Consider the following 13,692-nt stretch of genomic DNA (forward strand, 5'->3'; position numbering starts at 1 on the left):
GTTCATTTTGAGCTTCATGAAATGTTTTCCATGGCCGAGCAGCTGCACACAAGATCACTATTGCCAAGTGTCGGCTGGAGTGGTGTAAAGCTTGCCGCCTATTGGACTCTGGAGATATGGAAATGCGTTCTCTGGAGTGATGAATCACGCTTCAACATCTGGCAGTCTGACGGACGAATCTGGGTTTGGCGGATGCCAGGAGAACGCTACCAGCCCAAATGCATAGTGCCAACTGTAAAGTTTGGTGGAGGAGGAATAATGGTCTGGGGCTGTTTTTCATGGTTCAGGCCTAGACCCCTTATTTCCATTGAAGGGAAATCCTAATGCATGACAATGCCCACGTGCACAAAGCGAGGTCCATTCAGAAATGGTTTGTCGAGATCGGTGTGGAAGAACTTGACTGGCCTGCACCGAGCCCAGACCTCAACCCCATCGAACATCTTTGGGATGAATTGGAACACCAATCTCACTAATGCTCCTGTGGCTGAATGGAAGCATGTCCCCACAGCCATGTTCCAACATCTAGTTGGGTGGAGGTTGTCGTAGCAGCAAAGGGGGTAACATATTAATACACATGATTTTGGAATGAGATGTTCGACGAGCAGGAGTCCACATACTTAGATTTTGGAAGCTAATAGATTACATTTAGTTAAATGATGAGACAATAATTGTAATAAGAAGTTCATTACATTTACATGTAAATATTGGTAACAAAAACAAATCTAAATAATTGCAGATTCAATAATGTTATTGAAACACTATGAAGCCATTTTAGCCTGCAGATCACATATTGCAAACAAATAATCTGGCCAACACACATTTAGGATTTTTGTGCATCCTTCACAATAGCAAATCAATATCCCAAAACAGTACTAGTTTTTTCCCCCCGAACCTGCACATCGTCTCTCTTTTGTGGCACTAATGTGAGTACTTATGTTACTGGCAGGGGAAACAGTGTTGCGGTACTCTTGTGTGTAGTGGGTGAATAATAACAAGCCAACCCAACTCCGACCACCTCTCCAGATGGTCTCAGTTCGCTTCAGGGCCTCTTTCGAAAGGTCTGAGTTCCTTTGGAGCGAACAACACTGAGTTCAAAAATGGTCTGAAAGGGAAAAACCCCTAAACCAGTGTACTGGCTGTGGATTGACTGCATTGTTTGAATGGAATGATGGCATATTGGCAGTTAATTTGAACTATTTATGGAATCATTCCCCTGAAACTGTCTGGCAAGCTAACAAATATACAGTGCAGATAAATTCAAATTCATTGTTTTACATAACATCTTATCACAGCACTTGCAAACCATAGTCGACCAACTCCCTGACCTTTATCCCATCAGAAAAAGGTTCACGTCCATTCTATTATTCTAATTCCTAACAGTATGGTCATCACTATCTGGGCAAGTTAGGAAGTCATAAACCCCACCTATTTCTATAATTTATGTCCTTAATATGCCTGATGACTTAATAATTAAGCAATAAAGGTCCGAGGGGGTGTGGTATATGGCCAATATACCACCGCTAAGAGCTGTTCTTTAGGCACAAAGCAAACCAGAATGCTAGGACACAGCACTTAGCCGTGGAATATTGGTCATATATTACAAACCCCAGAGGTGCCTTATTGCTATTATAAACTGGTTACCAACGTAATTAGAACAGTAAAAAGAAATGTTGTCATACCCATGGCATACGGTCTGATATACCACGGCTGTCAGCCAATCAGCATTCAGGGCTCGAACCACCCAGTGTATAATGATTAACACCTAATAGGTGTGTTTAACAAGGGAAATAGTTCGCGAATGTTGGCTAACATTCCATTTGCTTTGTGTTAGCCGCAACTGTTTGCTAAATGTTAGCAAACAGTCTGAAGGTAGTGTGCAGCGAGCATAAGTGTCTGTTTCGTGTCTAAACTGCCGCTGTTGACTAAGTAAGTATTTAGCCAAATGTATCATTCTCACTGAGTCTCTCCTCTCATAGCTCTAGAATCATTGGAAATTGAATAATCAAATTGACATTGTATGGGGTCATTACTCAAAAAAATGCAAAGGACTGGAGAATATCAGAATTAGCCTGTAAATGGGAGGATACTTCCAGATCTGTCTTTAGTTGCCTTGGAGTACAGACAGGTATACATTTATAGCCATATAGAATAGCCATAGACCCTCTTCCCATCCAGCACTTTGTAATTATTCAAAACATAAAATGCTTGGAGATGTTTTAAAACACTTGGGGCATTCTCAGACGCTTCTTTCAGGCTACCTGCAGCACACACCTTCACAGATCTCAAATATTACGAGGCCTGAGGACTGAAAGGGAACAAATGGTTGTATTGATGCTAGGCCAGGCGTCGATTCAACTATATTTCTTATATCTACCTATTCCTTCTAAATCCATGAAGAGGGCGTGAGCGTGCACATCAGGGAGACGGGTGGAATCACACTGTAGTAGACCTTCGCAGAGAGATAATCATGCTGTTTTCTACACAGTAGCCTACACACATAATAAAAGCAAATCATCTAAGTATGTTTTCAACCCTTTATTACAATGTTTTTTTTTCTCATTTAGGTATACAAGCTCAAAAAGACAGACATTGAAAAAATGTATATTTCTGTTATTAAAAATGGCACATTTATTGCTACATTACTGTTATATACACGACAGTTCTCAATATCTACTTTATATATAAAAAATAGGAAACTGGAGGCACTTTGAGGACAAATGGATTCTGTCCCCAATGTAAGAGAGACAGTGGGTTTTGTAGCAGTGTGTCCATCTGTTGAACAGGGCGGAGATTGGCAGACCATCAGAGGCCCCCTGGCAAAATACTAGTTGTGCATTTTGACAAGGGAAGTTCTAAGGATACTGTACACAACATTCAGTTAATATTAACAAAAAGGAACACACGTCAGCGATGTTGAGTTTTCAAATCTCATTCGAGTAATAAATCAAAGACAATACGTGTCCTCTGTGAAACAGACAATGGCAGTTGAGGTGGAAATAATACATTACTGATACTAATGCTTCGGGTTTCACCTGCGGGGTGGTTATTATGAAAGACAAACTGACAAAGTCAAGAAAATACTGTTACAATTCAGTATCACTCTGCACGGGAAAATACTGTTTAGTTGATAATTAAAACAAAACTGGCCAAGTCCTGTATAGGTACACATACAGGACATGTCCATTTCAGATGTTTGATATGATAACAAACATGAATCTCTGCCCTATTCAGTAGAAAATAAAGTTCAGACTGTTGCAAATAAAAAAAAATATGGACATCATACTCCACATGAGTATTGTTTGCAAATCGCCAATGGTTTGTACAGAAGATAAGGTCTGGGGACACCCCTATTATATAAACTTAGAATAGGTCTCAGTAAATCAAAGCGGACTCAGTTGTTTGCCAAAATCTGAGATGCCATCACGAACTGACAGAAAAGGTGTAAAAAAAAAATTACTTTATCATTTATTTTACTTTGGGAGCTAATAAGAATAATATTCATAGAGATTTACTGAAGCATTGCCCCACTCTTCCCTCCCATGTCAACCTTGTTTATCTGTAAAAGGTTCTCTTGGAAAGCCATACATGCAGAGACAATCACAATTCATCAGTGTTCAGGCACTGGTGAGTAACCACTAACAATTATCCCAAAGTCAAGAGAATGACTAAGGTTGCCCTGTTCATTAATTCCTCATACATTTTTTTCTGTTTGTTTTGAAATGTTTAACTAGGACCAACAGACATTAACAATACAGCAACTGTAGACCTAGCAAGCCGAAAGGTATTGATATAAAATCTAACTTGTATGAAACAATACAATTTTGTTCCTTTTTCAATAGTTTTTACTAAATGTTTGCGTGACAAAGCTTGTCAATAGAGCCCCACGGTAGGAGTCATAATACGCATAAAACCTAGCAATCAAACAGGGAAATGGTTCCAATTGTTTTTCCACCATTCATTTTTCATACAGGGGATTTTGGAAACACTTAACAAAGGGCTGCTGTGTTTCATGTAGGTTTACCCTGGCCTGAGGTTTCGACAACCATGTAAATCTCTCAGACAAGGGGACTTTTACCAATATATTCGGCTCCATTTACTCATATTCAAAAATGCAAATGACCATCAAATTAGACCATGCAAAACTACAAATCCCGGCAAGTTCCTGCACACCGTCTCAAGCTAACACCTTTGCTAACAGGTATTGTGTTAATTTACAACTTGCACAAGACAGTTCCCAGAAATGTAAATGTAAAGAAATTTAGCCAATTTATAAATTACAACAATTAGCTAACAGATTGTTAATCCAGAGATTACTGCCTTGATTCGGCAGTCTGGTCCAGATCATCATGGCATTTGTAGTTGTTTATGACCCCCCCCCATTTTTTATTTTTAAAAATACAAGCGAATATATTGTTAAATCACCTTGTCCTAAAAAGATTTACTCGGTTATCAAAACGTCGCGCCAGGGTAAACCTACATGAGAACACAGCCCTTATTTTAAGTGCGTCTAAGATCCCTGACGGGAAAAATGAATGGTGGAAAAACAATTGGAACCATCTCTCCTTGGTTTTATGGGTATTATGACTCATACTATGGTACTCTATACTTGGACATTTCCATTTTCCCTTGATAGTGAGTAAGTAGTAATAACTGGTATCAATTACATATACAGACTTTTTGCAGTTTTTTTCTCCTGAAACAGACATCCTCTAAATTACAGGTACTTCCAAAACAGGTTGGGGATGTTCTAGCCAGATTAGGAGTTGGCATGAACTACTTTTACACCAAAGCAACTGGCACGTCATGCTTTTCCCAATGGTAAAAAAAGAAGAAGAAGAAGAGAGATCACTACGTTTGGGAGGGAAGAGAGACACTTAACGTTTGTTCCTGGTATCTTTAAAAATGAGTCGTCCTTACATTTAAACAATGTCAATGAAAAGAAAGTAAGCAATCCAAAAGAAAACTCATACAGCTATCTTACAAAGTAAAAAACAAAACGAAAAAAACAAATCACTTCTACAAAAAGGAGGATCCTTACAAACAGGCTTTGTAAATTGTTCAAAACACCCAATGCTTCCTGTAATTTAAGGAACACAAAATTGTCCATCGATGGCAGTTGAATGCATTCCAGGGAAGATATCCATGACATTTCAGAATGCACACCACAAAATAAACCCTCTTGAAGTCCAACAGCCATTCCTTCTGTACGGGAGAGGCTATACGGATACGCATGGTGCCAAAATGAATGATGCAGCTGAGGGCCGAGTGGAGACGAATGGCTTCGGTTCAGTCTGTCATCCAGATGAGCCCTCCACAGCTAGCTAGTTTATGCTGGCTAAAACAGCAGCATGGTGCTAGTTAAAAAAATGACAACTTGTAAAAGAAAGTCATGTTTATTTCTATGGGCGAGTAACGACAAACCGGTGCGAATGACGTGGTGCTTGTCTGCGTGAGTTGCTTCCCACTGGGCAGCAGTATAACATATCCCCGGAGGTAGTTAAAAGGGGCCAATTTGTTCCATCCCACTTGATTTTATTTTGAGAAGGATAGCAGCCTACATGAGAAATAACTTGTACTACTGGTAGTAACCATCTGGATGAGCAATTACTCTGATTAAAACCCAACGATTCTGAACACTCTTCCAAGTCCCAACTTCGGCAGACAAGTTTTAAATTCTTGCTGAATTTTCTAGCCACGAGCATAAACTAGCTAGCTGGGAAGGTCTCTTCAGCGCGACTGACTGAGCTGAATCCGTTCAGCTCCACTTGAATCAGCTGCGCGACATACGCCATCAATTTGGGCACCAAGTGTGTCCATATAGCCTCTCCTCTTCAAACTAACTGTAGTCTACTGAAAACTGACATAGTCCGTCTTACATAGTCTTTTAAGGACGCATGACCTGGACATCTAGGTTTGCCTTGCCAACTGACGACACTTGCTCCACAAACGTGAAGAGGAGAAGGCAATGAAGGCAGGTGGTTGACTGAGTTTGGGGCAGAGTATACTGACCACGCATCCACATGGCCTGGCTGAAATGGAAACAGAACCAGAGGGGCAAAGACGGGTACGGTAGAGGGAGTGGAGGGGGAGAGGCTTGCTCTGGTTCAGAGCACACACACTTCCTGCATGTTTCAGTCCAATCTCCCCAAGACAGAGTGAGGAAGTCTTGAGATGACCACGCCAGAGTGATCCTGTGGAATAGTAGGTGAACGGGGAGTGGTTTTCAGCTAGTAGCGAGTCATCATGACCTGTCCTGGGTCTCGGTATGTATTGATGAGCTCACCTTCCTCACTGGCAGTCCTTCAACTCCACTCATGGCAGTGACGACAAACAGATGAAGACAAAAAATGGAAGGCTTGTAGGATCCCTGGATCAAAAAAATACACACCATAATAAATCTTCAGACGGGCCTGTGTCTGGGCAGCCCTTACGAGAAGGCATAAACAAAGAAATATGGCCAAAGTTGGCTAGGGTTTCTTTTTTATCATTGTGCTATATAACAGCACTCTGCCTGCCAATTCAATAAGTGTCCATTCGTCACCATGACAGTCCAGTCTTTTCAATTCTGGTGGCTGGATACCTCAAACTCTACTTCTGTGTTTGACATTGAGGGGGGAAAAAAAGTAAAAATGATGGTGGGGATGACAACGACGATTGTAACTTACCCAAGCCTTGGCGTTATGCATGTACGTCAGGCACATAGTTACTCATACAGGTTAGATTCTGATGTCACCTTTTCTTGTGATGAAAGTAAGACCTACTTTTCAGGTGGGAATGGCAAATGACTATCAAAAGGACACAAAATCCTAGGTTGCTCACATGAGCAATTGATCCAAAAATACTATTTGATCCAAACAAATGTTGCTCCCAACACGCAAAGCAACTTCTTCAAAATGTCTTACAAAAACAAACAATACGCAAAAAAAATCATTGCGTTTAAATTTCCTCTGCCTGTGATCCAGTCTCTCCTTGGAGTTCAGGGTGTTTACTGTAAGTATTCTTCAAAACTCTGTGTGTATTGGTGTGTATGTATTGTGTGTTCATGGTCAGGAATGTGGCCACTGGCGTTTGTCAGTTTTGTGTGTGTGTGTCTGTGTGAGAATGCGCTTCTCCACTATATGTGCTAGCATATATAGAGAGCACCTTTGTGGATTGACACACACTGAGATGCATGATAAGAGAATAAGGCCACGTCTTCTAAGAGCTGTACAAATCAAGAGGATCAGGAGCTGGAAGAGAGAAACAGGGATTGTTATATTATGGTAACACACATCATGCCACAATACATGCGATATGGACAGTTACAGTATGACAGCAGAGAATGACAACTTACCCAGGTGTTACATATGGCTGACAGAGTTGTGTCCATCGCCCCCTAACCCGGGGTGCCCCCCTCCCATCTGCATCTGGGGGTCCACCCCCGAAACCTTCTCTTCCTCCCTCCGCTTCAGACACGCTGCCTTGGGGTTCAGGTTACGCTCTTTAGGAAGAGGCCACACAGGTTAGAATCAGAGGGGTGGAGTGGATCTACAGGGTTTGGCTGAAACTTCAGGTTAACCGATGGTGAGCACAATCAAGAAGATTGTCAAAGAGATGGAGGCAAGAGGCAAAACCATCAGGTTTCACAGTATATTCTAGTAAACGGAGAAGGTTAGGCGTATAGAAGAACGAGAGATGTTAAAAACAAAAAGGGTTAGGGTTAGACGGGCAAGGAAGGTATGATTAAGGTGTAAATGCTGCGAGATTCAAGTCATGAAAGAAATATTTTTAAAGTATATCATCGGAAAGCATGGAGGACAGTAGACCAAAATGGTGAACGGAAGACACAGCTGGACAGGACAGAGGAACGACCAGACGGCAGCAGTGGTGAGATCATTAAGTATTTGACAGAGGTGCAGCCCCCATTTTCCCCGCCTACATCGGCATCTCTTTTTGCTCGCCCCTTTTCCATTATCCAAGAGGATAGAAGGACAGTCAGAGGCAGGTGAGTGCATATAGAGGTGAGACTGCTGGTTGGGTGGTTGAGTGGAGGTAGAGGGCCTATAGATGAATCATACTGGATCTGGAATTTTTGGTAAGGAAGCCTTCCACAGCTAAAAGGAAGCCCTATGTCGCACCTGCATCTCCAGGCACAGTATGATCTCTTTAGCCGTCATACTAGTCAAGTCCCAGTTGACTGGTTGGAGGCGGACATTACTGGGTTGGTTGGTACAGGAATCCCTACTTTGAACCTGCTTCTCCATGCCCAGTATTAAGAGCTAATTGGCTGAGTGAAGGTGGATGGCGGTACTGGATCTATTCGTAAAGAGAGGCCTACCTCGGACCTGCTTCTCCAGACCCATTATGACCTGCGCGGCCTGCTGCAGGATGATGAGTTTGGTTTGGGCCTTGTCGCTGCACACGTGCACCTGCACCATCTTTCCCAGCTCCCTGAACGCCTCGTTAATGTCACGCACGCGCACCCTCTCCCGGACGTTGTTGGCCGAGCGGCGCTCCCGCTCGCGCTTCTCCTTCTCCTCGGCCGTCAGGTTCTCATCGTTCAGCGAGGCCGTGCTGCAGCTGCTGCTGCTGAGGAGGGAGGAGGGTCGTTATGGTACACCCCAACACCTGCTGCTTTTACCCTCCAAGTTGCCCCTAACTACAGCCCTAAGGACAATTTCTGCGGAAAGCTTCCTTGGATAGCAAATTGTTGTTCCAGGGTCAGTTAGCTCATCGTTAGATCTGATCCTAGACGAGCATTTAGGGGCAGCCTCTCCCTGGAGTGTGACCTCAGAGGGGCTACAGCATTCCCTGCACACTACTCAATTCACATCCTAGAGCAGACGGCCTGGTTGGCTGAAGGTGACAGCAGTCATTATTTAAGTGTCATATTTGGCCAGGAGGCCAGCAGCAGAAAGCTGTGGAGGTCCGGATGGACAATGTATTCCAGTGAGGAGGATGGGGTCACGGATGGATGATCCCAGTGGAGTGGCGCCAAGGTGCAGGAGAGCGAGAGATCGAGCGGAGGGATGGACCGCCAAGGACATGGTACTAGAATCCTTTTTTTTTTTTTTTTTTACATGGAGGAATCCTAAGGCCAGAGCACTACTGTTACTGTCAACGAAGGCACCGCGTAGGACCTTGCAAATGACATTCACTTCCGACGAAAGAAAATTGGCATGTAACAACAAAACCGTATTCGCAAAGCAACTTTATTACTTCTCGGCAGACTTTCACTTGGCCAAAATAGATCATTTTAGGGTTCTTTTGTCAAATTGAGCGTTTTGAATGTTGAGCCGTTATGGGTTGACAACTATCAGACCAAATGTTCCGAATGGAATCTGACAAAGCCAAGACTGTGTCTTCTGCTGATCAGGGTCCAGGGTGGGAGTCAGAGGATAATATGAGGCCTTTGCGGGGCGGGGGGGGGGGGGCTGTCAGTTAGGAGGTAAGAAGACCAAGGAAGAGAGGGAGAAAGAAGGAGAAAGAGAGCGACACACCCTCCGGCAGGTCTAGATCATACAGAAGGCCAGAGAGGAAGCCAGGGGGGAGAGCTTGGGAAACAGGACAACAGAGAGCTGAATGCCACTGGTGCCTCATGTTAAATACATCAGCGGCCATAGATGTATTTATCTGAATGTAAGGAAGCTGAAGTCACTGCTGCCATCTGCAAAAGTAAACGACGAAAAGAGGAAGAGGGAGGGGGTTGAAGAGAAGGAGAGGCGTGGAGATGACCAACGAAATCAGTACATTAAAAAGGTTAACATTTGACAAATAAGGGCATGCAACAAAGAAAGACATTGCAATAAGGAAGTGAAGGGTTAAGTTAACACATTGAGGAGGAATGGGATAGGAGCAGAACAGTGAGTCCCTCCATCCAATCACAACCTATGTCTGCATTTGTATAGCCAATCAGCAAGCAGAATACAGAGAGAGGGGGGGGGGGTCAATGCATAGAGCCAGACACAGATAACAGTAACACACTTGTAGAAACAGAAGTGGTGAGGTCTTGTTTTTAAAACAACTTGAGGGGTAAATGTCAAATGACAGCTGCCTGAATTTCTTTCTTTTTTTGTGGATAACAGAGAAGACAAGCCCATTTAATTTAAACCAAGAGAAATAAAACAAGACTAGAATGTAACTTGGGACTGGTGATATATTGCTTATGAGTGTTTTACATTTGGAAAAAATGTAAAACCCCCCCCAGACAAAAAAAACACATCTTCAACACTTCAAAATTGGGCCATTAGCCAAAGCTGATGAAACGAATACAGAAGCCATCATCTGGTCCTGAAATCATTTCAACGTGAAGTGTAAGAAAACAATGTTGTTAAAAAGAAAATGTGTGTTGCTATGTTGCTAAGGCCTCAGACAAGAAGCACAGTGATTGGACACAGACAGCGATAGAAGCAAATAAAGGAAATCAGAGATGTAATGTTAATATAGTGGAAGGTGAGGCAGTGTCACATGAAGCATATTTTACAGTGGAGACAGCCCAGACAGACAGCCCCATGCCATTTAGAGCAGGCAACACATACTTCACCAGACCAGACATGAGTTCAGTGCTGGCCAGTATGTGTCCACAGCAGCAAGGCCTTATAGGACTGGAGAAGGGCTAGTCCCAAAACAGTCTAAATAGCCTGCTTCCTCATCCCCTTTCCTCCCATCATCACTGATCAACAAACACAACTTGATGGTTGGAAACTAGTCTAAAGGCAGAATCTCAATACTTGAAAGTGGCCTCCCCTCCTAGTCTCCTCTCCTTCATCTGCAATGATCTAAAAACACAGAACAGGTGAAAGCAATATGGACTGACACCTTTCCAATTCCATCAATGAAGGAAGAGAGCCACAGAGACCAAACCATTCCAAGACTATCGAGACACATCCCAGGGCCTTCAGCCTGAAGAATAGGAGACTAGAAACTCAGAATTGGGACGCGGCCCTACCCTGGTCTTTTCTCCTGTCTAAACCTGGATCCCCCAGTGACAGCACACTGACCTCGGACTTGCTGCTCCAGGTTGAGTATAACATTAACGGCCTGGTGCAGAATGAGCAGTTTGGTCTGGGGTTTCTCATTAGTCAGGTGGAGCTGACACATGCGGCCCAGCTCCTTAAAGCCCTCGTTGATGTCCCGCACGCGCAGACGCTCGCGGGCATTATTCGCCACCCGCCGCTCTTTCTCCCGCTCCACCTTCACCTCCGGCGGCAGATCCTCTTCGTCCTCGTCCTCATCATCACGACTGATGACAAGTCATTGTGGGCCACGGGGGGAAGGTTTGGTTGGAAGGGGGGGATAGAAGACATTACATGGGTATGACTGACATATTTACTAACATGGACAACACTGTCCAAACAAGTATTGTTTCGTTCACGCTAGATAATTACTCAATTTTATCATTCGGGGAGAGTGCTGTACTACTTTGTGGACTATGATTACAAAAAGTACTTTCTTTAATTAAGTACTTTGGGGCAAACTTGTTGCTAGAAACTTTACAACAAAACAGAACTTCATATAAATCACCAGTTACATATTTCTGACAGAACATAAACAGCTTTCCTTTATAAATGTAGAACATTTTCTTATGGTAAAAGCCAGGTTTACATTCATGAAATAGCTCTGACATGATACCGTCTTATTTAACTGAAATGCAAGGCAACAAATTGAACATTCACATTCATAATACTTACGCCATCAGATATTAAACTCAGGTTATCTGCTTCAGAGATTGTATGCTATACGAATGTGTTATAATCGCAAGATTTTGTACAAACCATTCTCAAGGTACTAACAGCACGGCTCCAAAAAAATAGAAAAAAGCTTGCTATGCCTGAGAATAAAACATTTTTACGCTGAAATTCTCCCCACAGTCTAAAATGGTTCTGATATAATCTGGTTTTTAAAATTATTCTCAAAATAATTAAATAGCCATCTATATTTATGGCCACACCCCTTTAAGTGTGAGGCTCACGTGATTGGATGCAGACTTACTCTGCTCCCGTGTCTGATAGGGAGGAGGAGAAGGTCTGGAAGGAGAACATCTCTCTGAAAACAACGGTAGACACGAGGGCAAAAATGACAACAGTGCTACGGAGAATCACCTCTTTTTGGGTGCTGGGGCCGTGTTAAGTTGAAATAACGATGGCAAACCTGTACTCCCTGAATACATTTAATCATTTTCAAGCAGCAGATAATTTAAATCATTAAATAAATCATGATAATGTTTAGTGAGTGAGAGTTTACCCCCTTTATGACAGTGGCACAGACCCCACATACGCGCGTCTCAAGTTAGGATTTGGCCGAAAGAAACGGACTTCAAATCATATGGATGTGTGTGTTTCTGATATGTTTTATCGCTATCAGAAGGGTTAGTCACCTTGTTCGAGTGCGGGCCTTCGAGTCTTTCTTCTCATCCTCTGACTTGTCAGCCACAGAGGAATTCTCGTCATCCTCCTTGTCCTCCCTTTTGATGTCAGAGCCACTGGATGAGTGTGTGGAGCGAGGGAGGCCTGAGGGAAGATGGGGGGGGGGGGATAAGTCAATGAAAAGCACAGCAGATAATTTGAGAGGTAGTCAAACATTGTGTGTCTAATGAAATGATGAGGAAAAGAAAGAGTGAGGGGGGAAAAAAACTCACTGGTGAAGCCGTCGGGCTGGCTGCCAGAGGGAGGGCCGTGATGACCATGCACACCCCCACCAGTCGAGTCCTCGTGGTGGTTGGACATCTATAGAGCAGATGAGAAACATGGTATTAGGCAAGTAGACTGTACTATGGACAAGTAGGTGTTACAATGGTATCACATGAAGGAGGATGTACATAATAGCGTGACACTAATCAATGGACATAACACCCTAAACCATTACACCACCCATGTGGTTAGATATGGCCACTATGTATTTATCCCTCCTGTTCTTACCAGGTTGGGCAGTCTGTTGGCCAATCCCAGGCCAGCGTTGTTGAAGGCCTGGGCGAGCCCTCCTATCCCAGCGCTGAGGAGGCTGTGCATGTCAGCCAGCCCCCCTGGACCCCCTTGTCCCCCGGCGTGACGCTGGAGCACATGGATGGCCTCCTCCAAACGATCCTCCATCTTGTTTTGCTGTAGGGGGGAGGGGGAAAGGGCGGGGTTAAGTAAAACTAATGAGTCAACACTTAATTTATCGATTTTAATTCATCCAACTTGCTTAGGATCAAGGTGGTATTTTTGATCCTCTAGTGCTGTTACTCATACCAGTGCCACTGCACACATGCATGGAGTTGAACATGATAAGTTACTCACCAGAGCCTGCAGTCCACCCTCGAAGTTTGGAGAGGGTGTGGCCGGTCCCGAGCCCCGAGGCCACTGAGAGGCAGAACCTACAGAGGTAGAGACATTGAGCATCTGGACAACAACCTTACGGGTCTGTGAAAATATAGTCGGCGCTAACGGCAAGAGTGGGTCTGTCCAGCTACCAGGCAAACGGTCCATACGGCTAAAAAGCAGTCAACCCTAAACCCCATTTCAGACGTCACACTCAAAGCACTGTTGTCAAGCAAGAACCTAATCCTATTACTCAGTTCCACTCTAAACCAATAGATGGAGCCATATTATCATTGTAATCAGTGTCATTTAAGCTTCCTCTGCCTCTGAAAAATATATTTTCTTGTTGTTTTCCATGTGGCTGTAACCTTACACCCCAGGATAGTGCCCCCTAAGGCCTAAAACAGGTGTGATC

The 13,692-nt window shown here is 43.6% G+C and overlaps 1 protein-coding gene across 5 annotated transcripts in view; it reads right to left on the reverse strand.

Moving 5' to 3' along the window:
* Positions 1 to 2,520: 2,520 nt before the first annotated feature.
* Positions 2,521 to 13,692, reverse strand: part of LOC129824342 (transcription factor E2-alpha-like) — a 43,062-nt gene continuing 31,890 nt past the window's right edge. The window contains exons 14-21 of one of the 5 annotated variants that reach the window (XM_055883919.1): positions 13,257 to 13,333; positions 12,897 to 13,076; positions 12,617 to 12,704; positions 12,356 to 12,488; positions 11,971 to 12,024; positions 8,318 to 8,565; positions 7,334 to 7,480; positions 2,521 to 7,229 (exon numbers count right to left, since the gene is read on the reverse strand). In XM_055883919.1, coding sequence (XP_055739894.1) covers positions 7,341 to 7,480; positions 8,318 to 8,565; positions 11,971 to 12,024; positions 12,356 to 12,488; positions 12,617 to 12,704; positions 12,897 to 13,076; positions 13,257 to 13,333 — 920 coding nt within the window. In that variant the 3' untranslated portion in view covers positions 2,521 to 7,229; positions 7,334 to 7,340. Of the gene's footprint in view, positions 7,230 to 7,333; positions 7,481 to 8,317; positions 8,569 to 10,979; positions 11,222 to 11,970; positions 12,025 to 12,355; positions 12,489 to 12,616; positions 12,705 to 12,896; positions 13,077 to 13,256; positions 13,334 to 13,692 lie in introns of all 5 variants that reach the window. The other 4 variants (XM_055883918.1, XM_055883920.1, XM_055883921.1 and 1 more) reach the window with 4 other exon arrangements.

The sequence above is a fragment of the Salvelinus fontinalis genome, chromosome 26, assembly GCF_029448725.1.
Source record: "Salvelinus fontinalis isolate EN_2023a chromosome 26, ASM2944872v1, whole genome shotgun sequence".
NCBI lineage: Eukaryota > Metazoa > Chordata > Actinopteri > Salmoniformes > Salmonidae > Salvelinus > Salvelinus fontinalis.